The sequence below is a fragment of the Silurus meridionalis genome, chromosome 16 (genome assembly GCF_014805685.1).
Source record: "Silurus meridionalis isolate SWU-2019-XX chromosome 16, ASM1480568v1, whole genome shotgun sequence".
Classification (NCBI taxonomy): Eukaryota; Metazoa; Chordata; class Actinopteri; order Siluriformes; family Siluridae; genus Silurus; species Silurus meridionalis.
The window spans coordinates 4,124,149-4,149,886 of NC_060899.1; the positions used below are offsets into that span (position 1 = coordinate 4,124,149).

At 38.1% G+C, this 25,738-nt stretch overlaps 4 protein-coding genes across 4 annotated transcripts; 2 read left to right on the forward strand and 2 right to left on the reverse strand.

The window, feature by feature from the left end:
* The first annotated feature begins 1,848 nt into the window (after positions 1-1,848).
* On the forward strand, positions 1,849-5,175 carry si:dkey-126g1.9 (uncharacterized protein C1orf115 homolog). Its single transcript, XM_046869708.1, has 2 exons — positions 1,849-2,049; positions 3,632-5,175. Exons 1-2 carry the CDS (start codon positions 1,879-1,881, stop codon positions 3,779-3,781), a joined length of 321 nt encoding a protein of 106 aa, XP_046725664.1. The 5' UTR covers positions 1,849-1,878; the 3' UTR covers positions 3,782-5,175.
* A 1,926-nt stretch (positions 5,176-7,101) lies between these two features.
* Positions 7,102-13,784, forward strand: nemp1 (nuclear envelope integral membrane protein 1). The gene is made up of 9 exons (XM_046869683.1): positions 7,102-7,247; positions 7,472-7,593; positions 9,080-9,299; positions 9,391-9,463; positions 10,019-10,112; positions 10,260-10,374; positions 11,331-11,556; positions 11,705-11,881; positions 12,700-13,784. Exons 1-9 carry the CDS (start codon positions 7,139-7,141, stop codon positions 12,902-12,904), a joined length of 1,341 nt encoding a protein of 446 aa, XP_046725639.1. The 5' UTR covers positions 7,102-7,138; the 3' UTR covers positions 12,905-13,784.
* A 2,321-nt stretch (positions 13,785-16,105) lies between these two features.
* On the reverse strand, positions 16,106-21,771 carry ormdl2 (ORMDL sphingolipid biosynthesis regulator 2). The gene is made up of 4 exons (XM_046870105.1): positions 21,716-21,771; positions 20,222-20,405; positions 19,276-19,427; positions 16,106-18,005 (listed from the first exon to the last, which is right to left on the reverse strand). Exons 2-4 carry the CDS (start codon positions 20,393-20,395, stop codon positions 17,870-17,872), a joined length of 462 nt encoding a protein of 153 aa, XP_046726061.1. The 5' UTR covers positions 20,396-20,405; positions 21,716-21,771; the 3' UTR covers positions 16,106-17,869.
* Positions 21,772-22,565: 794 nt separating this feature from the next.
* On the reverse strand, positions 22,566-24,706 carry LOC124399196. Its single transcript, XM_046869967.1, has 4 exons — positions 24,417-24,706; positions 23,816-23,914; positions 23,270-23,425; positions 22,566-23,047 (listed from the first exon to the last, which is right to left on the reverse strand). Exons 1-4 carry the CDS (start codon positions 24,648-24,650, stop codon positions 22,898-22,900), a joined length of 639 nt encoding a protein of 212 aa, XP_046725923.1. The 5' UTR covers positions 24,651-24,706; the 3' UTR covers positions 22,566-22,897.
* Positions 24,707-25,738: the final 1,032 nt, after the last annotated feature.

Sequence of the window (25,738 nt, forward strand, 5' to 3'; positions counted from 1 at the left end):
TCCTGTCTGTGTAGTGTAGGCATAGTCAGGGAGGAAGTAAAGGTCTGGCAGAATTCCTCAATCTTCTTATTGTAGAAGGAGGCAAAGTCTTTGGCAGTCCTGGAGGATAAAGCTGGTGGAGCAGTAGGGTTGAGAAGTGAATAGAAGTTGTTTTGGAGCTTATGAGGATTTTGTGCAGAGGCCTCAAGCTTTTCCTTTTTCCATTCCGAAGAGAATTCGGTGATCTAAGTTCTCCCAGGACAAGAAGTCTTCTTTTGTTTTGTGGTCAAGGGGCAGAGAAGATCCATGGTTAAAGAAAGCGATGAGTGCAAATTGTCAGTGACAGAGTCCAGAGTGGAGAAGAAAAAGAGACAGGGTCAGGAAGAAATGAAAGAGTGCAGGAAGCTACACAGGAGGGAGAGATGGGTAAGAGACAGATGTTGGAAATAGTTTTTCAGTATAGCATCAGTGATTGTAAAGGAAGCCAGGTGATGAACAGAAATTTTAAATGGGGTGGCAGTCATGTGTGTAGCTGGGGTAGGGCAGGTGAAAACCAGGTCCAGAACATTTCCTCCCTTGTGTGTTGGAGGGCAGCTGTTAAATGTCAAGGAGAAGGAATTCAAAAGAGTCAGAAGGCAAGAAGACTGAGGTTTGTCAGATGCGAGGTTGAAGTCACCAAGAACTGTCTAGAAAGTCTCCAAGGGAAAACCTGTTGTTCCTCAGGATCCGATATCTCTTTTCTGATGGGAACACAGAGAAGTCCAGGGTAGTGAACGTCGGTGATGATTCTCCTGGTACAGTAATTGTTTTGAGCCGGTTCTACATGTTTGGAGGCCCTAGGAAAACCTTTCTTTATTAGGCACCCCATCCTTCTTCTCAGCACATTTTAGATCCCATATAATTTCCAATCTTTGTGTGTATGGAAAACCTGTTTGTCAGTACTTTTATATATTTGCTTAAATGTACATATAAATTAAACTTTAATTTTAATGTCAACGCTGAAAGAAGGAAAGAAAGAAATATGTATAAAAGATCATCTGGACCAACTCTTCTTATCATTATTAATCCTTGGCCATGGCCACCTAGCTATGATTGTGTTTTTATTTAAATACAACTTTTGTTCATCATTGTATACAGTCTCTTCATGCATTTAGGTGATAATAACTGGTTTCACTATGGGTGAATTACTATTTTATACCCAATGTAAAAAAAAAGGTCGAGGCCCCATGCATTTGCCTGCTCAGCATGTAGCTAATGCCAGCCCTGGAAACATGACTAATTAATTAACATGATTCCTGGGCCATAGCGCTAACATTTAATATAATATACTATATACATATAATAGATCTCATTCTAACAGCCGATCATCCATGTTAAAATACAGATCACACAAATGAATGCATAATCAACCACATATCAAGAGAGAGAAAACTCTATAAAACTCACCACAATATTAAAACAATATGGCGTTCCAAATAACATCATTTGTTCACACTCTAGAACAGGGGGCACCAACATCGTGGACCACATGAGTCGCTCAGGGGCCTTTTCTAAAAATAGCTCACAATAGCGCCACTTACCAGTGAACTACCAGTAACAATATTAAAATATAGATGACTGGATATAGATAAACATCATTAATTATTAATAATAACATCTAATTAAAGGTAAATTGAGCAAATTTGTTATTTCAGAAGTGTGTATCAAACTGGTAGCCCCTTTACATTAATCGGTACCCAAGAAGTAGCTCTCAGTTTCAAAAAGGTTGGTGACCCCTTTATTTTACACAAATCTAGGAAACCCTCCCATCTCACTATGAAACCCTGCCCAGCCTCGTGATCCAAAGTTTCTGTCACTATGTAGCAGGAAACTCCACAGGATAAAGAGCTTCAAGACAGAATGAAGCCTAAATCTCTTCTGGAGACGTGGGATGAAGCGCAAAACGAGAGCAGATTTCAGCGATATGTTTGTTCTAATAAATATGTGACTTTAGAGGAGAATGAGAGCCGAGAGAAAGCAAAAGAGGGGAAGAAGGCAAAAAAGAAAGAGAAGTACAAGAAATATAAAAAGGTAATGCAATTTCCAGCTGAACATTTTTATTATGTAATTCGATGCAATTATTTAACAGGATTTTATTTTTTATTATTTGGTATACAGGTATACAGTTTTATACCTAATACTGCACTTTTTCCTAGTCTCTTCATCCAGGCCTTTTAATATGCAATGGTCTGGGTATAAATAGACCATTTTAGTTTAAATTAATTTGCCTTATTTTTGAAATATGATTTCAATATGTATTGATATTATATATATTAAGAATATAGTCTATACAATGTATATACATTATGCTGTATGCTTCACATTATCTTTCTCTCTCTCTCTATCTCTCTCTCTCTCGTTCTCTCTCTCTCTCTCTAATATATATATTTATATATATATATATATATATATATATATATATATATATATATATATATATATATAATGTTTATATATAAACATTAATTAACAATGTGTTGCATTGATTTTAAAAAAAGGGTGCATCGGATACAAGTCGGTATTTGTATCGCGATGCATCGTTTTTAACGTATTTATATCGGTAATAATTGATTTATTTATATATAATTATTATTAAATGCTCAATACTTTTATTATTAAGAATGTGACCAATAATTTGTCACCAATATTTTATATGTATATTTATATGTATATATGTAGATCATTTACAGGACTGTGGTGAGACCTGAGATGTTGTATGGTTTAGAGACAGTGGCATTGAGTAATGGAGCTGGAGGTAGCAGAGCTGAAGATGTTGAGGTTTTCGTTGGGAGTGACGACGATGGACAGGATTAGAAATGAGTTTATTAGAGGGACAGCGCATTTAGGAGAAAGGTGAGGAAGGTGTGATTGAGATGGTTTGGACATGTGCAGAGGAGGGACATGGGGTATATCAGTAGGAGAATGCTGAGGACGGAGCCACCAGGAAGGAGAAAAAAAGGAAGACCAAGGAGGAGGTTTATGGATGTGGTGAGTGAAAATATGCAGGTAGTTGGTTTGAAAGAGGCAGATGTAGAGGACAGGGGGTATGGAGACGGATGATCCGCTGTGGCGCCCCCTAATGGGAGAAGCCAAAAGGAGAAGAAGAAGATTTTCTATGTAGATCGATTTCTTCTTGCTAAACGGGTTTCTCAAGCACGTTCTCTCAGCACCACTGCTGCTACTTAAATATGACATATTACAATACTACAGAGACTGAAGCGTGTCCTGAGAGTCACCTAGAATACAGATTATCATTGCAGAGGTAGAGCTGCATCGTCCTGGAGACAGAACATGAAAACAATGTCGGATTTTATTTAATCTTTTTTTTTTTGGTCAAAAGGTAATCAAGTAATTTGATGATTTGCTGTCTGTCTGAACCAAAAACATCTGTACATCTGTACCTCCCTAATATAAATATATAAGAGCATATAGTGTATATATAACGTTTTCATAGAATCTCCACAATATTAATACAAAATCAAAAAATAGCTGTGAGTAATGTAACACTTTCTATGGTACATGTAGATTTACATGTATAGCACAGATTTACTTTATTGAGTGTATATACTTATCAAACCTGTTCAGCACTATTTGTGTTATTTTTGTGTTGTAGAATGTGAGGAGGGCTCTGCGGTACAGCTGGAAGTGTCTGTTGATAGGACTTCAGAACTTCACAGTGGGATACGCCGCCCCCAACGTGCCCCCGACGTTCATCCCCGAGTTCAGACCGAGCTCAGACAAGACGAAACCAAAGTGTTCATAAGATGTCAGCGTTCCCAAGCAGATGATTCAGGCAGTGTGTCCTGGTGGTCTCGAGACTCTTGTTTTTGGAAACCATTTGGGAATCGATCAGAAAATGGGAAATTATTAATAAAGACATAGCTTGCAAAGAAAAAATAAGGAGAGTAAACACAGAAGACCTGCTTAAAGGATGTTTCCTCAAAATCTCAAAAGATTCTCAAAAGTGTTTTAATTCGGTTTTAATTTGTAATTATTTACAGTCATAAAATTGCTTTGGAGTAATATATTAAGACAGAAATCATATGCAATATTAATATGTAATTTAATTATAGTGCCTTTATTATTGCATCTGTATATTTTTCCCTGGTTAGTTTAGAATCAAGGCTTAGGTATAATTAGTGCAATGAGTTGAGTATAATATTTGTTTAGAAAAGTGTTAAAATCTGAATGTAGCATTGATGCCATGCATTAAAAAATGATTACATAAAGATATATACTAAATAAGCAGACAATAAATAACTAATAATAGATTTTAAATACTGTTGCTTTCATAAATATAGAAAACGTACACCAGAATGGCATTTATTTCCAAACACTAGACTACACACTGATTACTGAATAAATGCTTAGTCATTTATTTTCCATTCACTTTCATCCATCATATTAAGAAAAGTTATATGAAGAATTAATGTCTGAAAAAGTAACACTGAGCTTTCAAATAACTCCAATGTCTCTTCCATCCTCCAGGTATATTTATACTCTTCTGCTTGGATTGAATCAGGATTTGTTTTCTCATGAAAAGTGTCAGAGTAAGTTGTGTTGTATGTAAGTCTGTGGAGATTTAGATTTATCAGTACAGTATGTGTGGGAAACAATGAAGAAGGTTATGAAACAGGAAAGGTTTCAAGCAGGATGTTTAAAAAAATTATCCAAACAGGACGTTTAAAAAAAAGAAAAAAGTCAGGTCAAGTTTTGTGAAGTTTTCACTGCTGCTTTGAACACACCCGTTGTTGACTTCCCTTCATTCCCTATTGTTCTTTGTGTGATCGATATTAAACTAAGTGCCGATTGATACGTGAGCAAATTGGGAAGGTGTTTCAAAAGGGTTTTGTGTATACAGGCCAGATTTCTCCACAAGCTTTCCAGCTACATGCAGGTTTGTAGGCAATGGAAATGAGAATCATTTATACCACCATGTTCTTGGTAACAGGCTGTAAATTTGGATTTGACATTAAAGCACTGAGCTCATTACATATTGTGATTTGTTTTATGTTGGGAATGTGAGCTACAGAAGACATGTTGACATTTCAGTGTTGAAATTCTGCTCTGTTTGCTCGTAGTAAATCTACATTGTCATGAAGATCTTGATTTTTACGTTTTAAAAGAATTAATAAAAAAAAATGCATTCATTCAAAAGCATTGTTCTTCATTCTTTAGCTTCAGGGTTCCTGGTTTGATCCCAAACTGTTTACTTGCTGTGTTTCTATACATTCTCTTCCTGTGTCTGCTGTGGTTTCCTCTGGGTTTTCCGGTTTCCTTCCGCCCACCAAAAACCAGAATGGGCAAAAGTACACGCATCCTTGACACAAGTAGAAGTACAGATACTTATGTTTTAAAAAACTCTGGTAAAAGTTGAAGTATTGACTACAATTTTTCACTCAAGAAAGAAGTTTGGGCTCTGACATGTACTTAAGTAAAAAGTAACCATTACTACTACCTGTTTTAGTGTCACGCTGGTAACTGGAAATCATATCATATTAATATTAGGGCTGTCAAAATTACCGCGTTAATATCGCTTTAACGCAAATTCATTTTAACGGCACTAATTTTATTAACGCGTGATTAACGCAGCGTACATTTCTGTTTAATCTTTTTTATTGCAACATAAATAAAAAAATTTAACGGAGAAATTAAAACCTTCAACGTCCTTTATTAATGACGTCCTTTTTTTTTACTCAGGTATATAAAAATAAACTCCAGAGAAAAATTATTATGGGTCAATAAACATTTGTTTTATTGATGCGCCAAGTCTCAAATCAGCACCAAAATCCGCCATGATTCACACAATTAACCCTCTGGGGTCGACAAACGCGCCGGGGCGTTTTGTGGGATTTCTTTCCTCATAACGCTAAAAATACTCAGTCTTTTTTGATCGTACAGATAAGAGCAATACATTTTTCGAATCTGTAAAGGGTCTACTTTTATTTGTACTCACTCATAATAACAACAAAACGCTGTGCTTTTGTTAAATAAAGAAAACAGATAGGGGGCGCTCTCTGCTGTGTTGTGAAGTGGCTAAAAAAGTACAGCATATTTCGAATGAATGGGAAAAAATTTACGAATTACTTCATATTATTACAATTGTGCCTTATATTGTGGGGTTTTTTTTGTACATTGCAGTCCTTCCTGCTAAAATAGGATTTATAAAAAAATCCTCACTGTGAGGTATCGGTTATCAACTCTTACAATCTGGAGAAGTGTACACTATAATGACCAAAAGTTCATGGACACATGACCATTACACTGATATGTTCATCCTATCACAGTTATATTTTTACTTGAGGTGTTTAGTGTTCTTGAGGTCAGGGCTCTGTGCAGTTCCATACACCATGTCTTCGTGAATATTAGTTTGTGCACAGGGGCATTGTTATGCTGATGGAGGTCAAATTCGTATGGTCCTGTCAAGCAAACAAAAAACTTGAACATGACGTATAGGACATGTGGCTTTGCATGGTTTCACGCGAACAGCTATTATAACTGAGGGTTTACTCACTTTTGTTGCCAGATATTTTGACAATAATCGCTGTATTTTGAGTTCTTTCCAGAGAACAGTAAATCTGTACTGCTATACAAGCTGCACATGGATTAAAATATATCCAAGTTTTATTTCTATAGTATCATCCCTTGAGCAGATATAATAAAATGGTTGCTAAAATATGTGTACTCACTTTTGTGAGATACTGTATATATATTTATATGTATATATACACTTGCTCAGACAACTTCCAGAATTTCTTTTGTGCCCAGATCCTTTAGATGTATTTGTTTTACATATATTTAAATATTTAACTGCACTTTCAGTTTGCTCAATGCTGCTATTTGCATATTTGTACTGCATTTCGTTGCTGTGTACCTGTACTATGCATTGACAGTAAAGTATTATCTATCTATCTATCTATCTATCTATCTATCTATCTATCTATCTATCTATCTATCTATCTATCTATCTATCTATCTATCTATCTAATCTACTGTACTGCTATTTTGTTTGGTTGTCGTTATAAACTACCGCTCGGCAGAGGGCGCCGGTGAGTCGCTCGGCGCTGATGTTACTCTGCGACCTGCTCGAAATCGCTGCCGAAGAAGTGGAAGCAACAATATGGCGGGATGCATGAAAATGCAGGAAGAGTTTCATTTTGCGAGCGTCAGAATAACAAGCGTCTGCTTTCTTTTTTTACTCTTTCTTCAGTTTTTTCAGCTCACCCCCGGTAAGCATGGCTTTAACTATCTGGAGGAATAATGAGTGGCTTGAATAGAGACCTAATTAATAAAATAAATAGAAGTTTCCCAGCTGTAGAAGTACTCAGGAACTAACGCACATTGTTGTTGTTTGTGTTGTTGTTTGTGCGACTTGGATTTGATTAATACGTTCTTAATGTTTGCTAACGTCTCCTCAGATACAATAACCTCTCGTTCGGTTCTTTTTGTGCAGCTACAATCAGCATTATCAACATTAAGGATGGACAGAAGGTGAGGTTTAGTGATGCTGAACACTTCTGCTACATCAATCCAACCCCTGTTCCTGGATGGAGGGAGACCTGGACAAGGATCCAAGTGAGTATACGGATTCCTGTATTACTAAATGCACTTACATTTCCACTGGACCACGTGACCAATACATCTATTAACACAATATCATAATGCATATATAATATATATATATATATAAAAACCAGGCATCCTTTACATTAAAGTAAACAGGTGTTAATGTGGGAGGTTGTAGCTCAGTGGTTAAGGCATTGGATTGTGGATCGGAAGGTCACAAGTTCAAATCCCACCAACAACAAGCCCTTGAGCAAGGCCTTTAATCCCCCTCTGCTCAGTTGTAAGTCGCTCTGGATAAGGGCCAGAAATGTCTAACAATGCTCTTCCAGGATCACGGTGATGCACATGGCAACATAAATGAACCCCCATTGATGACACAAAACTAGATCAGGGGTCACTATACCTTTTTTCTTGTGAAGGCCACATCATTTTTCCTTTCTTTAATAGACCAGAGTGACTAGCAGTATTATTGTGAAGATTCTATTCTGATTTTAACAGTATACACTAAGAGCAATATTGCTATCATAATGAAAACATATTGCATTACAAAACATTTACTTACTTATGCATATGGTTGGTGGGTGAATTTAATAAATAATTAGACTATGTTAATACATAGAAGTGGACCGATGGTGAATTTGACTCATTCTGATATCTAGGTTGGATCGTACCTGCTGATAACCGATTAATAAACCGATTTTTGTTTTGTTTGATTAGATTTTTTTTTTTTTTTCGGATACTGGATAAAAACAAACACTCCATGAACTTTATTACAAAAATAAGTAAAACTGTACTGAATCATTAAAATGAGCTAAAGGAAATATTATTAAATACATTTGATTATATTATTTAATAAATATAATTTTTTATATATTAATAAATTATAGATGTGCAGAGAGCAGTTTCGCATGTAAAAACTAACAGCACGTGGTGTCAGTGATTCGCCACTAGAGGCCGCTCTTGTAACGACAGCGAACTTGAAACCTGGGCCGTAGTTTCAGGACCTCTGAACTAGAAAATACAGATTTATACCATGTGCACAAAAGTGTGCACGTCTAACAACATTTAAGTGTTTATTTGTTGTCGACATTGAAATTGAAAGAATTATTTCTTTGCATACTCCAGTTCATTAGCAAGCCAAATTGTTTTTTTTTTTTATTTAGTACAGTATCAATTTTAAAGACTATTAGTTGATTACTCGGTTTTTAGCAAACTATCCAACCTAGCTATCGCTATTGGTAAAATTCAGTCGAACTCTAGTTCCACTCATGATCAGATAAACATAAATGTGAAAAAAAATATAGCTGTAACTTAATACTGATAGAGTATGAGGCTGATTATTAGCCCAGTAATTTCCTGTACTATCCATAGAATCAAATGTCAGACAGCAAACATGTCTTGGTTGATTAGTTACATATGGACACTTAATTTCCACCAAAATGTTTTTCTAATGCAATAAATAAATAAATAAATAAATAAATGTCTTGCTTCCCAGGTGAAAGTATGGAGCTCCAAGGAGCTCAAGGTGACTGTTGTAAAGGATGAAGAAGAGCTGGAGGAGCTTGAACATTTTAGTTTCTGGTCCATGGTGCAGCACTGGATCAACGAGAAGACTAACGAGACAACAATGAGCATCAGCCTTTTCAATCAGAAGACCTGTTTTCGCGTGGATCCTTCAGAACTCGGAGTGTCCTACTTCGTCGAATCCAGCCGAAGTGAGTCTAACGTGCTCATGATTTGAGTTCTGTTTGTGTAGCGCAAACCAGGAAACGAGCAGCCGTTAACTGTGTTGTGTGTCTCGTGTAGGACTTGACATCTACCTCTTTCTGGTGTTCCTCGCCGGAGTATTGCTGTTCTTCTTTGCTGATTTGCTCAGCAGGTAAAATTATTGAAAACTTGCTGATTTCGACCATTTCTCCTTATGTACAGTTTCACCATTTTTCTCGGTTGCTTTGGAGTGTTTCTCAGATCAAACTTGAAATTCTCTAAAGCCTCCATTATGTAGTGACACATTGGAACTATTGGCAAAAATCCATGCCGATAGTTTTTCCGGGTTGCGGTATACAGTACGAGAGCGGCCTCTAGAGGTGAATCACTGACACCACGTGCTGTGTATTTGAAGTGTCTTTTTTATATGTATATATATATAATTGTTTTTGGATGTAACTATTAATTTATTTAGAGTGTTATCCATGTGTTATTTAGTTTGAATCCATGTTTATTTTCCTCAATATTTATTATTATAATTCATTGATATTTATTTCATTTAGCACAGTTCCATGATTCAGAACTTTTTTCGGAAACGCTCCAAAGCAACAGAAAAACTGTAAAGTATGTGTATTGCCACCCACTCGCATCCCTGTTTGTTGTGCACACTGGTAGTGTTTTCATCTTTGCCTTTGCGTAAATCCGATATGTTGATGTTTTCTTAAAGGAGTCAGGTGTTCTACTACTCTGCAGGAATGAGTACAGGCATGATCGCGTCCCTCATCATCCTCATCTTCATCCTGGGACGCTTTTTGCCAAAGGTCAGACTCAACACAACTGTCTGTTCTATTTGCATTGGCTTGTATTCTTCGCTTTTGTATTATTTTTTTTATATAAACATTTTACAGACCCATGGATTGTATTAGGAGTCCTTTATGGCTGACATTTATCATTTCTTTGTCCTGCAGAAAAGTCCTTTCTATGTGCTGATTGTGGGAGGATGGTCCTTCTCTTTGTATGTGATCCAGCTGGTGTTTAGGAACCTGCAGCTGATCCTCAAGGAGCACTGGCACCTGGCAATAGGTAAATCTATAGTCTAATTCTTGAAGCTGATTGGTCAGGAGGTGTTGATTTAAATGTCCATAACCGCACTAGAGCGCTTGCTCTAGCTCACGATATGATCTTTTCCAAAGATAGGAGGAAATGGAGGACAGAAAGAAAGAATAGGAAGAAAAGAAAGAAGGGAAGGATAGAAAGGACAGAAATAAAGGAAAGAAAGAAGGAAGAAATGAGGGGATGAAATGAACGAAAGGAAACAAAGAGGGAAGGAATGAAAGGGGTAAGAAGGCCGGAAGGAAGAAATTAAGGAAGAAGAAAAGAAAAATTGAAAGGAAGGGAAGACCAGAAGGGGGTGATAATCAAGGAAGGAAGAAAAAGGGAGGAAAGAAAGAAGGAAGGAAGGAAAGGGTTTGCGAAGGAAGAAATTAAAGGAGGAAGGAAAGAAAAATAGGAAGGAAGGGAATAAAAAGGGAAGAAAGGAAGGAAAGAAAGAGAAAGAAGGACGGAAGGAAGGAAAGAGGGATAAGAAGGAAGGAAGATATTAGAGAATCAAATGAAGGAAGGAAGGAAAGAAAAATAGGAAGGAAGAAAGGGAAAAAGAAAACAGGAGAGAAAGAAGGAAGCGAAGGGGAAGGAAGGAAATGGGTGAGAAGAAACGAAGGAAAAACCAGGAAGGAAGCACGGAAATGAGGGAATCAAGGAAGAAAAAAAGGGCGGAAATAGAGGAAGGGAAGAAAGAAAGGACAGAAGGGTAGGAAAGAAAGGGGTGAGAAGGAAGAAGTGAGGGGAGGAAGAAAAGAAAAAATAGGAAGGAAAGAAGAAAGGAAAGAAGGGAAGAGTTTTTCACACAAGAACTGTTTTATAGAAATTTGGTTCTCTTCGTTGTCTATTTAACTGTATATTTGGCCATATATATATATATATAAAACACATCATAATATTGAATTGTTTATGAGTGTAATATGATGATTTTGCTGTAGGTTACGCTGCAGTGGTGGGATTTGTCAGCTTTGCGGTATGTTACCGTCACGGGCCGCTGGTGGAGGAGCGCAGTATTAACATCCTGTCCTGGACTCTGCAGATATTCGGCATGCTGCTGATCTACGCCGGCATTCAGGTCCAGCAGGTGGCGTTAGCGATCATGGTAGCCGCTTTCTGTGCAAAGAACTTGGAGTACCCAGTGACCCTGGCGTTTAGTCTGTACGAGTGAGTATATCCATCCACAGTCTGGAGTCTGAGAGAAATCTCACACACACACTCCAGGGGTCTTGTGTGGAACCACATTACCTGTCTATTTCCTGATTGTGAAAACGGTCCCTTTTCTGAACGGGATTTGCGTTTCTGTTCCCGAAAGGAAGCTGAAGCCGAAGCTGCGCTGGAAACTGGAGCCTCGACGCCTGTTGACGGAGGAGGAGTACCAAAAGCAGGCTGAGGTGGAGACTCAGAATGCTCTAGAGGAGCTGAGGAAGCAGTGCAGCAGTCCTGATTTCAACACCTGGAAAACAGTGTCCAGACTGCATTCTCCTAAAAGGTTCAACTTGAAATGAATGAATGATAGGATTAGTGAATAAGTGAGCGAGGAATGAGTGAGTAAATAAGTGAGTGAGGGATGAATAAATGAGTGAGTAAATAATTGAGTGAGGGATGAATGAATGAGTGAGGGATGAGTGAGTGAGTAAATAATTGGGTGAGGGATGAATGAGCGAGTGAGTAAATAATTGAGTATGGGATGAATAAATGAATGAGTAAATAATTGAGTGGGGAATGAATGAATGAGCGAGGGATGAGTGAGTGAGTAAATATTCGAGTGAGGGATGAATGAATAAATGTGAGCGATAAATGAATGAGTGAGTAAGTAAATAATTGAGTGAGGGATGAATGAATGAGTGAGGGATGAATGAGTGAGTGAGTAAATATTCGAGTGAGGGATGAATTAATGAGTGAGTGAGTAAATAATTGAGTGAGGGATGAATGAATAAATGTGAGGGATAAATGAATGAGTGAGTAAATAATTGAGTGAGGGATGAATGAATGAGTGAGTTAGTTAATAATTGAGTGAGGGATGAATGAATAAATGTAAAGGGATAAATGAATGAGTGAGTAAATAATTGAGTGAGGGATGAATGAATAAATGTGAGGGATAAATGAATGAGTGAGTAAATAATTGAGTGAGGGATTAATAAGTGAGTGATGAATGAATAAGTGAGGGATGAGATCACAAACGATAAAGTTTCAGTAATACAAATAAACATTGGATTTGACTTAACGGCGTCTAGACCAATCAGAATCCAGAATTTAGCAGCGTCTGTTACAGCGTCACAGTATTTTGACTTTCTGCTTTGGTCTCAGGTTTGCTGACTTCATCGAGGGATCTCCACATTTAATGTCCAACGAAGTCTCTGTGCACGCTCAGGAATACGGTTTGGGCAGATCGCTGTTCGAGGACGAGCTGTTCTCCACCGATGAGGAAGACGAGGCAGAAACGTGGGAGAGCGAAGCGGAGGAGAAGCCGAACTTGTCTTCACGGTGGAGAAACGCAGACGGAAACAATTGAGGAGGGAAAGCAAAAAATGGTAGGAACTAACAAGCATCCGAATGTGAAGAAGCAAAGCCATACAGGAGGTAGGACCCAGTGATGAGTACACCAGCTCAGAGACGTTTCAGCGCTGAACTTCATCATGTAAGAGTTTGGATTTAGGGGATGAGAAGTGGATATTTGCTCCTAAATTAAAGGTTACAGAAAACAGACAGTTTTCTGCCATCATTGGCTGAAGAGGATCTGAGATCGTTTTTGACAGTTGGTGGCTTTGCAGTGTGTGTGTGTGTGTGTGTGTGTGTGTGTGTGTGTGTGTGACACATTTAATATTTTTTTTTTAATTATTATTATTATTTTTTTTTTTTATGTGTTCTGAATTCAGCCTACAATCCATGTGCATGTATACTCTGTTGGGGTTTGTTTGGGGTTGACAATTAATTTTTTTTAACTGCCTAAAGTGCAACTTTTTTTATTATTATTAAAATAAAAAAGGAAATGCAACATTTTTGTTAGATGGTAGTTTGTGAACTGGAAATTAGTTTTGCTCTTGAAAACAGGTCGATCGTTTTCTCTGCACATAGGTGGGATGACCACTAGGTGGCAGCGATGCTATGTGAGCTTCGTGGTCTGCCTATAATGCAGGATCCTTTTCAAAGACAGGTTTTTATTTGTCACATGTACATTACATCAAAATGAAATTGTTTCTTCCCATATTCCAGAGATGTTAGGAAGCTAGGGTCCGCGCAATGGTCAACCATGCTAGAGTGCCCTTGGAGCACAAAGGAGCAGCTTGGAGATACAAGGGCTTGTTTTATTTGGGGTAAAGCAATAAATGTATTGAAACTAAATGTCAGGGTATGTGTGTAGGTCTGAATAAACATCTAACATTAAAAGGGAACATGAGTGCTACCATTTTTTCCACATCAAATGCACGACGAGAGATCAGTAAGACCTTTCGAAGAGCTCAACCACAGAAAAACGTTCTTCAACCCCACCCTACTGGCCAGATTCGGCTCCTGCAGGCTGTTCCTGAAGATGAAGATTCAGCTCAAAGGTCACGGTTTTGACACAGTTACGGAGATCCGGCGCGAGTCTTCGAAAAGAAGACTTCCAGAACACGTTCCAGGAGTAGCAGGAACGCCGGGAGCGCCGTATCGCTGTTGCAAAGGGGACTGTTTTGAAGGTGATGGTGTGCAAACGTAGACGAATAAAGTACTTTCTTGTAAAAGTCTCAATACCACCTGGAATTGGTGCTACTCGACCCTGGACTTTAAATTGGATTTGCATGAATGCATTTGACCACAGATTTGCTCTGAGAATTTTTTGGTTTCCCCCATAACTACTGGTTTCATTCTCCTGAAACACTCGAGTCTGCCAGTTCCCAAACCCCTGACTTAACACTTTTGATCTATCAGCCATTCAGAAGCTTCGCTATCAGTGGTCAGTTTAAAAAAATATGGGCATTTTTTTCTTGTTTCCCATTTACGTATTCAACCTCGCACCACAAAACCATCGAGTTCTCTGTTTGCTTTTGTGCTCTGGCCTGCACACGAACGCCGTCTCACGTTCCCCCTGTGTGACAATAAAACCAGATTCCTTTTCCCCGAAACGCGCATCAGGCGACCGATCTGACCTCAGTTCCCCTTTAAACACTCCCGCTCGGCTGATCGCCAATAACCCTACTCTACTATTTAAATAATGTGGTGAGCGTGACCTTCACAAGTCCGAACGAGCTCTTCTGCTGATGTTCAGGAACCATGAGAAAGCAGAAGCCAACACTGTCTCTTTTGTGCTCTTCAGTCTGCTTTCCTTTCAGCTGAGATTCAAACACGCGACCGTTTCCTTGTGAACTTCGCTGCCCTAAGCGCCGCCCACGTGATGCAAATTTTTTATTTCACGCTGATTCTTCAGTAGTCCAATGAGGCCAGTTTGCATGTAAATCCCTGGTGAAGAGTTGTGTGTTTTAACATACTATGCAAATCTAAACTACGAGGCATGGACTCGTTTTTCCTCTCGACAGGTTTTCTTTCCTGGGAGAGCCGTGAGACAGGAATGGGGAATCCCATCAGCATGGAGGTGGAAACGGGATAACCTCGGGCGGAGGCGGAATGTAAAACACTCGGATTTTCCCAGGGACAGACAGGTGGATCTACACAGGTTATCCAGCAGCTTGTTTGTAATCCCCCACAGATCTGAGTAATATGGACAAGGTGGGCGTGTGTCGGGTTTCCTCCTGGTGTTCGATAACGCCCACTTCCTCTTCATGAGGTTCCCTTTGTGGTCAGTAATCGTAGGGAGGATTCCCTTGTTGATATGACTAGCAAATAGATGTTTCACGGTTGCCTAGAACACAGAGCCTGTCTAAAGTTTGGCGTGTCTATGGTTTTTTGAGAGACACATGCATGTTCCTTTTGTTATACTTCACAAACTAGGGTTGTTGAATGTTTAGAAGGTGTTCACTGGTTGGAGATTTCTTTCTTGTGATCCTGTTCATCCCAGGATATAGATGCGGTGACTGGGCAGGTCATTCCATAATGGATAGCACTCTAAATAACGCTTACGGATTCAGAACATCGTTTTGAAGTCGGTTCCAATGAGCCGCAGTCCAGATGGAATCGCATGGTGTTAAAGTATGGAATGGTTGCCATGTTGGTTCCATTCACCCAGAGTGAGTCGCAAACATTCCCTGCTCCAAAACAACCCCAAAACATTAAACTTCCACCTCCCCGTTTAACTGTGCGAGTGAGGCAGTCTGATAACATCATCTTTCCTGGTCTCCATCTAACACAAGTTCCTCTGTGAGACAAGAATTACACTTTTGGAATCCATATAATTTCCGTCCAGTTTTTCACTGTCCATTTATTGTGTATTTTTTGCCTTTATTTTTATTTTATTCCAACCTGATAGCGACCATTAAAAATGAAAATCATAAGATTTAAATATGTAGATTTTGGTGTCGCTCGGTTGGAATGAAAACCTGCACCCACACTGACTGCGGAAAAAAAATCGGACACCCCGACCCTAGCGTTTTGCATAAAAAAAACCAAAAACAAGCGTGTCTTAGAAACAATAAAAAAACAGTGTCTCCACCGTTGGACAGGCCCTGTCTCATTACAATCAGTAGTTAAGTTTTATTGCATTTCAACAAACCTTTCTGCAAATTTTATCCTATAAAGATAAAAAATAATTCCTAAAAATAAATAGAAATCAGACACGTCATGTTGTTATAAGAGGATTTATAATCGACAGTATGATATACAGTGCATCATCCAGTGCCTACAACGTGGCCTGTTAGGGGAAATGAAATCGAATTAAACAATCAAAACTGAAAAACAGACCTACGAACGAGGATCGTTTATCCTGAAATTCCACATTCATGGCTGCATATTCTGTAATATCCGAAAATAAATACAGTGCACGCCTTTTTTTTTTTTTCCCCTTTCTGTAGCTGTAGAATATGATCCAGTGAGAACTGGTGTTGAAAACTTCAGCTGCTGTTTAATTAATAGCGTGCGATCATTCCTGCAATGTCATGCTGCAGGATTATAACCGAGACCTGACGCTGGAATGGCGTGAAAATAATCCCGGAGCGGAAAAAAAAATTTACAATGGGGTTTTACAATGAATCGGATGAGAAAATGCAGTGCGTTCTACAGTTTATGCGTCAAAACAAGTCGGTAAATGAAAAACGCCGCGAGACAAGGCACTTCAATGGCGGATCTTATAAGAGATTACAGAATCGGCATCGACCAGAGGTGAAAGGTGGCTTAGATACACACCACTGATTGATTTAAAAAAAAAAAAAAAAAGGTGACTAATGAATTTCTTCCAATCGCCTTTAATTGTCTAATTGTTTATTACGAAGTGACCGTTTCGGTTTTGCTATTACATTAAAAAAAACTGGCGTTTTTGGGAAGACTAGAGATCAGGATCAGGAGCCTGGGACCTGGATTTGATATTCTTGAACAAAAAAAAGGAGAAAAAAAAAAAACACACTGCCTGCAGTGGTCTTTTCATCAATTAAAAAAAAAATTCTAGCTCGATTGGGACTGCCCTGTATTTTCAACACTCAGACGATATGGTGAAATATGTTTGGTTGAATCAGAACTAACGGTAGAGTCTCCTTTGCAAGTTTCACAGACACTCGAAAACACACACACACACACACCGCAAGAAAGCCCTTTTTTCACCTCCGGCTGAAATATTGATCAATTTTACCTGCTCTTGAATACATTTTAAGAAATTCTACACAAAATTCTGCCCTCTCCCACTGAACATGTGACCAATAGTGCACACATTTATGCCTTTCGGCCAAAATGTATTCCATCCAAATCCCAAAACCGTGTTGAAAGACAGTGGTCTAAGAAAGCCTCAGACTTGCCCAAACTTTAACCTTCAGGCTTCAAATCTGTCCTCCCACATGACTTGCCCCTTATCTTTGTATTAGATCAGTCCTGATGCACAACTTCACACTCGACTCCTGCGAGAGCATGTTGCCATGTTGTGCGTTTGTGTATATCTACGCTGTGCTTACAGTATGATTGTCAATCGTTCTATTTACTGACTCGGTGGAGGAAGGGTGGAAGGCCGGGGGTAGGGGTAAGGATCGGTGCACTAGTTGTAGTTTTTAGTTTTCTCTCCCAGCTTTCATGTATGTGTGATGGATCCTTGAGCGGCTGATTGATCATTTCTTTTACTAGTTTCTGCCTCTGCGTAAAGGTTTAAACAAATAAATACAAATCTGGAATGCGTTTCCAGGGAAGAAATAATAATTAAAAAAAAATTAAAAAATGGGAAAAAAATAATATAAAAATTCAAACTCCGGTGCGCAGCCGTGAGTCCTTTTCGATACAGTGCAGGAAGTGACGGAGCGCTGCTTCCTTGCCGTCAGCTTTGTATTAAGAAAAGGCGTTAAACCCAGAGACAGACATTTTCTTCGCTACTGTTCCCTTTTACCTCTCGACGAGCGTTCCCGGCTGAGCTTCAGTATTTATTGATGCCGAACAGACGCACCCCATGGAACTGGGGCAGCTTGGGCAGAAGGACGCTCAGAAGGGAGCCTGTGTTGATCAGGAAGTGGGTGGCGTCATATTTGGTGTAAAAACTTGCCAGAATGTACCTACGAGAAAAGAAAAATCAAAGTTATTCTCTATATTTACGCCATTTTCGCCTTATCCGGAGCGACTCTTATTAATGACGTTCATCTCATTCATCCAGGGTTAAGGGCCCTGCTCAAGGGCCCTGCAGTGGCAGCACAGTGGTGGTGGGATTTGAAATAGCGATTGGTTGTTCATGAACGAGTCCTTCATTTTAAACGAGTCTTTAATGCAAGTCAAATGAATGAGTCGATTTGGAGTGATTCGTTCATTTCGCACAAAGAGTCGCAAAATCTCTGTAGATTATGTACAGGAAGCAAAAACGAGTGGTTCGGCTCTCGACTCTTTTACTGCGAGTCGTTTTATCAAGTGACTCCCATATGTGCCATGCAGTGCATTAGACGGGAAATTGAGTTCATTATATAATAAGTCATCTGGCCCGAAGTCGTGATAGACCATTCGCCATATGCTAACATTTCGACAAACTGTAAAGCTGCCGAATTCTCCGATCTGATTGGTCAGAAGGTGGGCGATCAATTTTCTACAAGACAAACCACGGGTTTGTACTGATGCTCTCAGTTTAATACATTTCTCTTTTTTAATAGTAGAGGCTCGAGGGAGGGAGGGATGGATGGATGGTATATTGCAAATATAATATAATATAAAATACTGATTTGTTTTGTTAACAGCCAAAATGTCTTATAATTCTAATTGACTAAAAAGAAAAAAGAACTTTTTGGAAAAAATAGAAAATAAAATAAAAAAATGCCCATAAGAGATAAATCAGGGTCACTGCTTTGAACTGACAATTACACGTAACATGAAGAGTATAAAAAATGTACTTAAAGTGCAATAAGACACAAAATATCATCTAATTATCATTATTGAATAAATAATAAAAAATCTAAATATCAAAATTGTCACTATGGCACACAACTATAGATAAAAATGCAAAAATAATAATAATTTTGTTTGATGAAACGCAATGTTTCAAACTGATGCAGTTGTAAGTGAACGCACTGTTGAATATTATCAAAAAAACAGCGCCCACCGTTAAAATCTGACGCGATCCTGCATGACTTTCATATCGCACAAACTAGAACTAATATTCTAGAAATTATAAGAATATTTTCGTATTATCGTATGGTATTTTCTCTATGGTGTAAATTAAATCATTGTTTTTTTTTTTATCCTGATAGCATGCAAACATTCACGCTGCGCTATATAAAATCAGTCCGGACGTTTGAAGCCACGTGTGGTGACGTGTCGGTAGGATGCTACAGGTTAACTCACAGCACTATGGGTGAAATGGTGAGGAATTTCCTTGAGGATGTGAACTGGATGCCGTAATCCATTTGTTCCCAGTGAGTAAGCAGGCGGGCTTTTCCCTGGTCTGGCGTCTCGAACGGAGTTCCCTTTACCGTGTGAAGGAACACGTACATGGCCTGGAAAACAAAACCTCGATGTCAATGCTTAATTCCAGAACTCGTCAGGAACCTCATTCAAGATCAAAGGCAGGACATTTACTTCCGTTATAGAACAAGCGCTGACGCTGTGGATTACTGACTGATATTTACATACGGCGGAATCCTCGTGGTTTCTAACGGGGCAGAATGTAATCCAGCAAATACAAGAGCCTTTCAGGATAAACCTTTTGAAGAATTTTTTTGCAGTATGGTAAATCACTGCTCACTTTTATATAAGGATAATGCAACAATTACGAAAAACGATGAACATTGTAGTGCAATGCTAAATAAAAATATACAAAAAGTGAATTAAATTAAGTGAATAAAGTCAGGATATTTTGAAGAAAAAGGCAAACTTTTATAAGGATAATGTAGAAATTAGGAAAATGATGTCGTAGCAATACAAGATTAAAGTGGCAATACTGAAGAAAAAAAAAAGGCATTGCGAGAAATGTTTCCCTGCTCTGCATAAAAATGGATGCGGAGAATTTGCTTCTAGGCCTGCTCAGGATCTGTGACTTCACCGACAGCGTGCTTGTAGCAAAAACAAAAAAAAAATCAAACGAATATTAAAAGAATTCTCCACAATGGCACAATTCTTCACATGGCAACGTTCTGACTTGATTCTCATACGAATTCCGATCTCATCTTAAACCACATACAAAACCCACTGTGTCTGAATTTAAACGATCCCGAATCTGTGTCCCCTAACGATGTGAGCGTAGCCGGTGTTCCCAGCATGCATCACTCCTTTAACAAATGCATGGACTGACCAGGTTGTGAATGACGTTGGTTAAAGTCCACACGATCGGCACGCTGAGGAACGGGATGCTCAGTAAGACGATGTGTAAGACGACGGTCAGCAGCAGGTAGGTGAGCCAAATCCCTCTGCTGTTCATCACCCGCGTGTTGGGGTTCACCTCGCTGTGAGCGACGCCCACATTCATCCTGAAAACGCTGCCAACAACAACAAGACAAGAACAAGTCAGTTGAAAATATCGTAAGTCGTGTGATCAGTACGGGGTAGTGTATGTAATTTTTTGAAAATTTAACAAATTACAGTACATCCTTTATCAAAACAGGGCAATTTACAGTACCATACTGTATATATGCATGTGTCAGTGGGGGCGTGGACAAGCGCCGGTTTGCGAGTGGAGGGCGGAGCATACGCTGCTACATTCAAATATTTATCGCTTTCTTCATCGTGAGATCGAAAAAATCGTAAAGCGAACCGTCGTAACCCCTCGACAATTTTTATACAGTATATACGGTATCTACTGTACATGTACTGTATGTACCCGATTTAGAAACATTTGAGTTGCGAACTTTCACAGACGCAAACAAGTCGTGAAAGTATCTCACGTGTCTGCTGCAAACGGTTGTACAGTTCTATAGAAGAAGAACGAGATTATGGAACATGTGAAGAAATTTTTTTCCAATTACATTGTATATTTGCATCAAAGTTGTATAAACCTCACTTTGCTGGACTTCTGAACAAAACTGTTCCCGAAACATAATTATTAGCAGATGCACTATATTTTTATTGTTTATAGATTGACTAATATTTGATATGTAGATCGATTTCTCCTCGCTAAACTATTTCTCGAGCGCGTTCTCTCAGCGCAGTTGCTGCTGCAACGTGAACATGACGTATCGCAACACTACGTAGACCGAGTCGTGTCCTGAGAGTCACATAGAATACAGATTAACATGGCAGAGGTAGATCTGCGTCTTCCTGGAGACACAACAGGATAAGAACGTCTGGTTTTATTTCATTGTTTATCTTTTTTGCACTATAAAGGCCTGTTTGTGAAAGGGTCATACATTAGAGGTCAGAAGGCACTTATGTAAATTGATGATTAGCTGTCTGTCTGAACCACAGAAATAAAAGTGATCTATCAGTATCATACTGAATTGTATCGTATTGCAATGAATCGCATTGTGTTCAATCGAAATCGTATCGCATCTGTACCTGCTTCGTGTGTGTGTGTGTGTGCACATATATACATATGTATGTGTGTGAACGATTGTTCTAACTCTTCAATTAATTAAATAAATAAAGACACTAGCATGCTAACAACTCTTGCTAGCAAAATCATAAAGCGACTCCCTGAATTGACACCATAAACACTAAACGTCCGGTTTTTAGAGCACATTCCTGAGCTGTAAACACTCCTTAAAGCGACATAGAAAATGTCCCCTTCATTCTAGACGATTAAAATCAACTCAAATGTAATAAGAAATGTTATTATAAGACAAACACCCACCTCGACTGTAACCAGGAAATCACAAAAAAAATCCCCCACTTAGCCCCGCCCACTCCTGTTTCTGATTGGTCCACTACCTTCCTACCTTGTAACGCTAGGAACTAAAAATGCGACTTTTTTATTTTTCATATTTTTTAAAAGTTAGTTTAATATTTATAAATCATTTTTTTATTCATCTAATATCAGAATCTACATTCTTTCCTTGACTGTAAGCAGGGATTGATCGAATTTTTCGCTTGGGTCCGCCCTTTCAAAATTCTGATTGGTTTGATTTCCTGTCACTCACCTTTCTCTTAATTTGATTGGTCCAACACAAGACGTTTGTAAGCGAGCAACAGGAAACAACTTACAATTTTTTAAAAGTTTTTCTTTGTACTATTTTATTAATTATTTTGAACTAGTTCCCTTTTTTCAGCGTCTGTAACCTAATTATTGTTATAACTTTTTTATTTTAATTGTATGCCAGTATTTACTGTGCCTGCTGATGGCATTTCCTCTTCCGCACTTTGTAATAGGAGTAAAGAGGAAAAAGGAAAAACATGCTCCATGTCAATGGTCCTTTATATCTACTTTTTGAAAATATTTCAATATAGCATTAATAAAGATGAAAAGCCAGGACACTTTAGGTATAGTGTTCAGAGATGCTTATATAATTGTTTATTTGTAATGTATCAGGAAGCCTTTTAGAGATAATGGGAATGTTTTTGGAATTCACACCTTCCTCCTCTTCTTACAAACCGACTTTGACTGCAGATTGGGAAATTCAGTGATATGGACCATGTCATTTCCTTATTGGTGCACTTCATAGGAAATACGGTTTAAAGAGGAGGGAAAAATACACGGAAAAGAGTGCAGCTTAGTTACAGGTTTATTAAATATGTTTTTGAAAAAAAAAAACACACCAAAAAACTCCAAAGTTACATCGTAACATTAAATAATTGACTCAACGCACGAATTAATGAATTCATAAATAAAAATAAATATTGTTGAAATAAATAGGTACATCAATAAATACGTGTTACGCAAAATATAAAGATTCTTTACGAAGCGAATTTCACGCCATTTAAATATTAAAATTGAAATATCATTATGATGATTACTTTGTGAGAACATTTCTGCGAAGAAACGACAACGTTTAAAAAATTAATGCAGCAGGTTTAACACATGATAACACGTGATCGTCTAGGCTGACTGTTGAAGTGAAGACAAGTGGCTGAAAACACGAGCCGTGACGATGGAGAAAGAATACAGGCGCTGGACGCTGTCACGGCACAGGTAGCCCTCGGTCATCCAGTTATCGATCATTATAGGTGTCGGAGTCTCTGATGGCTCCTGTGGTCAGATTTAGAAGGTTAGCACCAAGAATGCATCAGTTGCACAATTGAAAAAATGTAACATTGGATTTTTGACAGGAGAAGTTACCAAATGCAACACCCACAGAAGCGTACACATCATTTATGATTAAATGCTAAGACTAACAAACTAAAAGAGCTTCCGTCCTTGCAGAAAACTCTTTGTATAGTCAAATCCAATATTCTAAGAAAGAAATTTTACCTGTAGTGCTTCCAGGATTTGTTCTGTCACCTCGGCTATAGCTGTAGCATTTGCTCTCCACTTGTCACATTTGGTGTTGTAGCCCTGGAACAGTCCACTGTCCCCAAAGATCCTGCTGTAATTCTTTAATGCAAGAACAACCCTGGACAGGCAAATCTGAAATCAAAATGACAAATGATCTGGATCAGTAAAACAACAAAGTGATATGTATTTAATGTAACAATGAACAGTTATTTATTTAATAATCAAAATGTTGACTAATGCAAGTTCGTTGCTTATGCTTTCATCTTTCATGCAGTATTTATTGAACAGGTGTGTTGATGGATTTATAGTCCACATTTTAAACCTGCGACAACTCTAATGTTCAAGATGTTATAGTATAGACTAGTGTTTATGGCATTAACGATCCACATAGCAGAATCACTAATATCACAAAATGTTACATTTACGTTTGCGGCATTTAGCAGACGCCTTTGTCCAGCACTCCGGTGTGTCCTGTTTTAACTGTTTAAACCGTTAATAACTCTAAAAGAAAATTCTGCCCACCTCAGGTTTTGCCTTAAGACTTTCAGGATCGCACTTGTCCTCAGGCCTGATCATCAGAGGAGGGTCGCTGACTGCAGCCACCATGTTCGGGGTCTCGACCTAAAGGAAGCACAATAAATATTGATGATGCAGTTCTTAAAAACATATAGATGATGATGATGATATTATTCTGTAACGCCTTGTGTTTGTATTGCAAAGTTGTAATTCTTATTACCTTTGTTGAATATAAATTTGTATTATTTTCTAAAAAATTGTCAGATATATATATAATACATTTAGGGGTGAAATATAGATGTTCAAGGAAAAAAATCCCACACCACCAGTGAACAGTCTTGTATTTAAGTCCAATTTGCCTAATCTTTAAAAATAATTAATATAAGCTGTTTAACTTTAATATTACTTTCCTCTGTAATTAAAAGCTAATTAAAGTCGTGCAATTAAAGTGCATTTTGGTACCTTGAATTCTGAGTGTATGTAATATTAATATCATATAATATAAATTCATATATATAATAATAAACGTATTAATAAGTAGCAATTTGAAATGACTCCAACAGACTAGGAAAGGAATAAACATGTCTGAATTCAGGTTGCTACTCACCTCCTCGTATAAATATCTCGCCTTTTGGTTGAGCTTCATTGCCAGACTTTTGCCCTCCGAGTAGTTCGGGTCGGTGACGCGCACTGGAGCTCCGAGCGCGCACACGAGCATCGCGGCGACAAGCGCAATCTGCTGGAACGGACTCATCATAGTCAGAAGAAATTCCTGCGACTTGGATCTCACGCTAATGATTGATCTCCAGGTTAAATGATTCTCTCTGAGATCCCTCTGCATCTCTAGCTCTAAATGCTCACCTTATTTATAAGGACGGCGATGAGTCACGTGATGCGTTTCCGCAGCCACAGGTACAGTGCGGCTTTCCAGCGGTCACTGCATCATCACCACTACTGCTTTCCGCACTGGTTGGAATTATTGTTTTTGTTTTATTAAGTTGGAATAGAGACTGGGAAAGAAGTCAGGGTCCTATATTATAATAAACAGATGCACGCTTATAACAATCGTCATTATTATTATCAGTAGTAGTAGTTAATTAAACCAATTAAACCAATTAAAGTCTTATTATTTACAGAAAAATAAGGGATATTAAACTGTACCATTCCTGGTCCCTGGGTCCCAAAAATCATTTAACACTAAAGCAGACAGATTAACAAGAGTACTAAAGCTGTACCTTTCCTTGTCACTTGATCCATTATTATTAATAGTAATATTAGTATGTTGTTGTTGTTGTTGTTGATGTTGGTATGTATGATTAATGTATCGCTAATAGAATACAGATTATTTCTTACACTTCCAGAAAACATGAGCACCAAACTATACCATTCCTTCTTTCCTCCTATATATTTGTTTATCATTGTTACAATTATTATTAGTGGTAAAACTACTAGTAGTGATGATAGTATTCGTTGCTGTTGATATCAGTAGTAATAATAGTATTTTGTAATCAGGTATAACTTATAAAAAATGCAGATTATCGCTTATATTTCCAGAAAACATCAGCATTAAACTGTCCTATTTCTTTATCCAGGGTTGGTACACTTGGTTCCACTTATATTTGTTGAGCATTCTTATTAGTGGTAGTATTAATAGTAGTAGTATTTTGTTGTTGTTGTTTGTGTTGTTGTCATGTATGACTAATAGAATGCAGATTATTACATTTCCAGATAAGATGAACTATATCTTTCCCTTTGGGTAAAACTTTTGGTGCCCTTTATATTTGTTTATAATTATTCATTATTAGTCGTAGCACTAGTAGTGGTAGTATTCATTTGTTGTTGTTGTTGTTGTTGTTGTCATGTATGACTAATAGAATGCAGATTATCGCTTACATTTCCAGAAAACAAGTGGACGAAACTGTACCTGGG

What these genes read in the sequence shown, in the direction of transcription:
- si:dkey-126g1.9 (XM_046869708.1), top strand. Translation starts at nt 1,879, where the DNA reads ATGAAGCCTAAATCTCTTCTGGAGACGTGGGATGAAGCGCAAAACGAG. An exon ending in AGTACAAGAAATATAAAAAG is followed by an intron (nt 2,050 to 3,631) that starts GTAATGCAATTT and finishes TTTGTGTTGTAG; the next exon opens with AATGTGAGGAGGGCTCTGCG.
- nemp1 (XM_046869683.1), top strand. Translation starts at nt 7,139, where the DNA reads ATGGCGGGATGCATGAAAATGCAGGAAGAGTTTCATTTTGCGAGCGTC. An exon ending in CTTCGTCGAATCCAGCCGAA is followed by an intron (nt 9,300 to 9,390) that starts GTGAGTCTAACG and finishes TGTCTCGTGTAG; the next exon opens with GACTTGACATCTACCTCTTT. An exon ending in TTTGCTGATTTGCTCAGCAG is followed by an intron (nt 9,464 to 10,018) that starts GTAAAATTATTG and finishes GTTTTCTTAAAG; the next exon opens with GAGTCAGGTGTTCTACTACT.
- ormdl2 (XM_046870105.1), bottom strand. Translation starts at nt 20,395, where the DNA reads ATGAATGTGGGCGTCGCTCACAGCGAGGTGAACCCCAACACGCGGGTG. An exon ending in CCAACGTCATTCACAACCTG is followed by an intron (nt 19,428 to 20,221) that starts GTCAGTCCATGC and finishes TTTGTTTTCCAG; the next exon opens with GCCATGTACGTGTTCCTTCA. An exon ending in ACCATTTCACCCATAGTGCT is followed by an intron (nt 18,006 to 19,275) that starts GTGAGTTAACCT and finishes CTTTTCTCGTAG; the next exon opens with GTACATTCTGGCAAGTTTTT.
- LOC124399196 (XM_046869967.1), bottom strand. Translation starts at nt 24,650, where the DNA reads ATGCAGAGGGATCTCAGAGAGAATCATTTAACCTGGAGATCAATCATT. An exon ending in GTCTTAAGGCAAAACCTGAG is followed by an intron (nt 23,426 to 23,815) that starts GTGGGCAGAATT and finishes TTTTGATTTCAG; the next exon opens with ATTTGCCTGTCCAGGGTTGT. An exon ending in AAATCCTGGAAGCACTACAG is followed by an intron (nt 23,048 to 23,269) that starts GTAAAATTTCTT and finishes ATCTGACCACAG; the next exon opens with GAGCCATCAGAGACTCCGAC.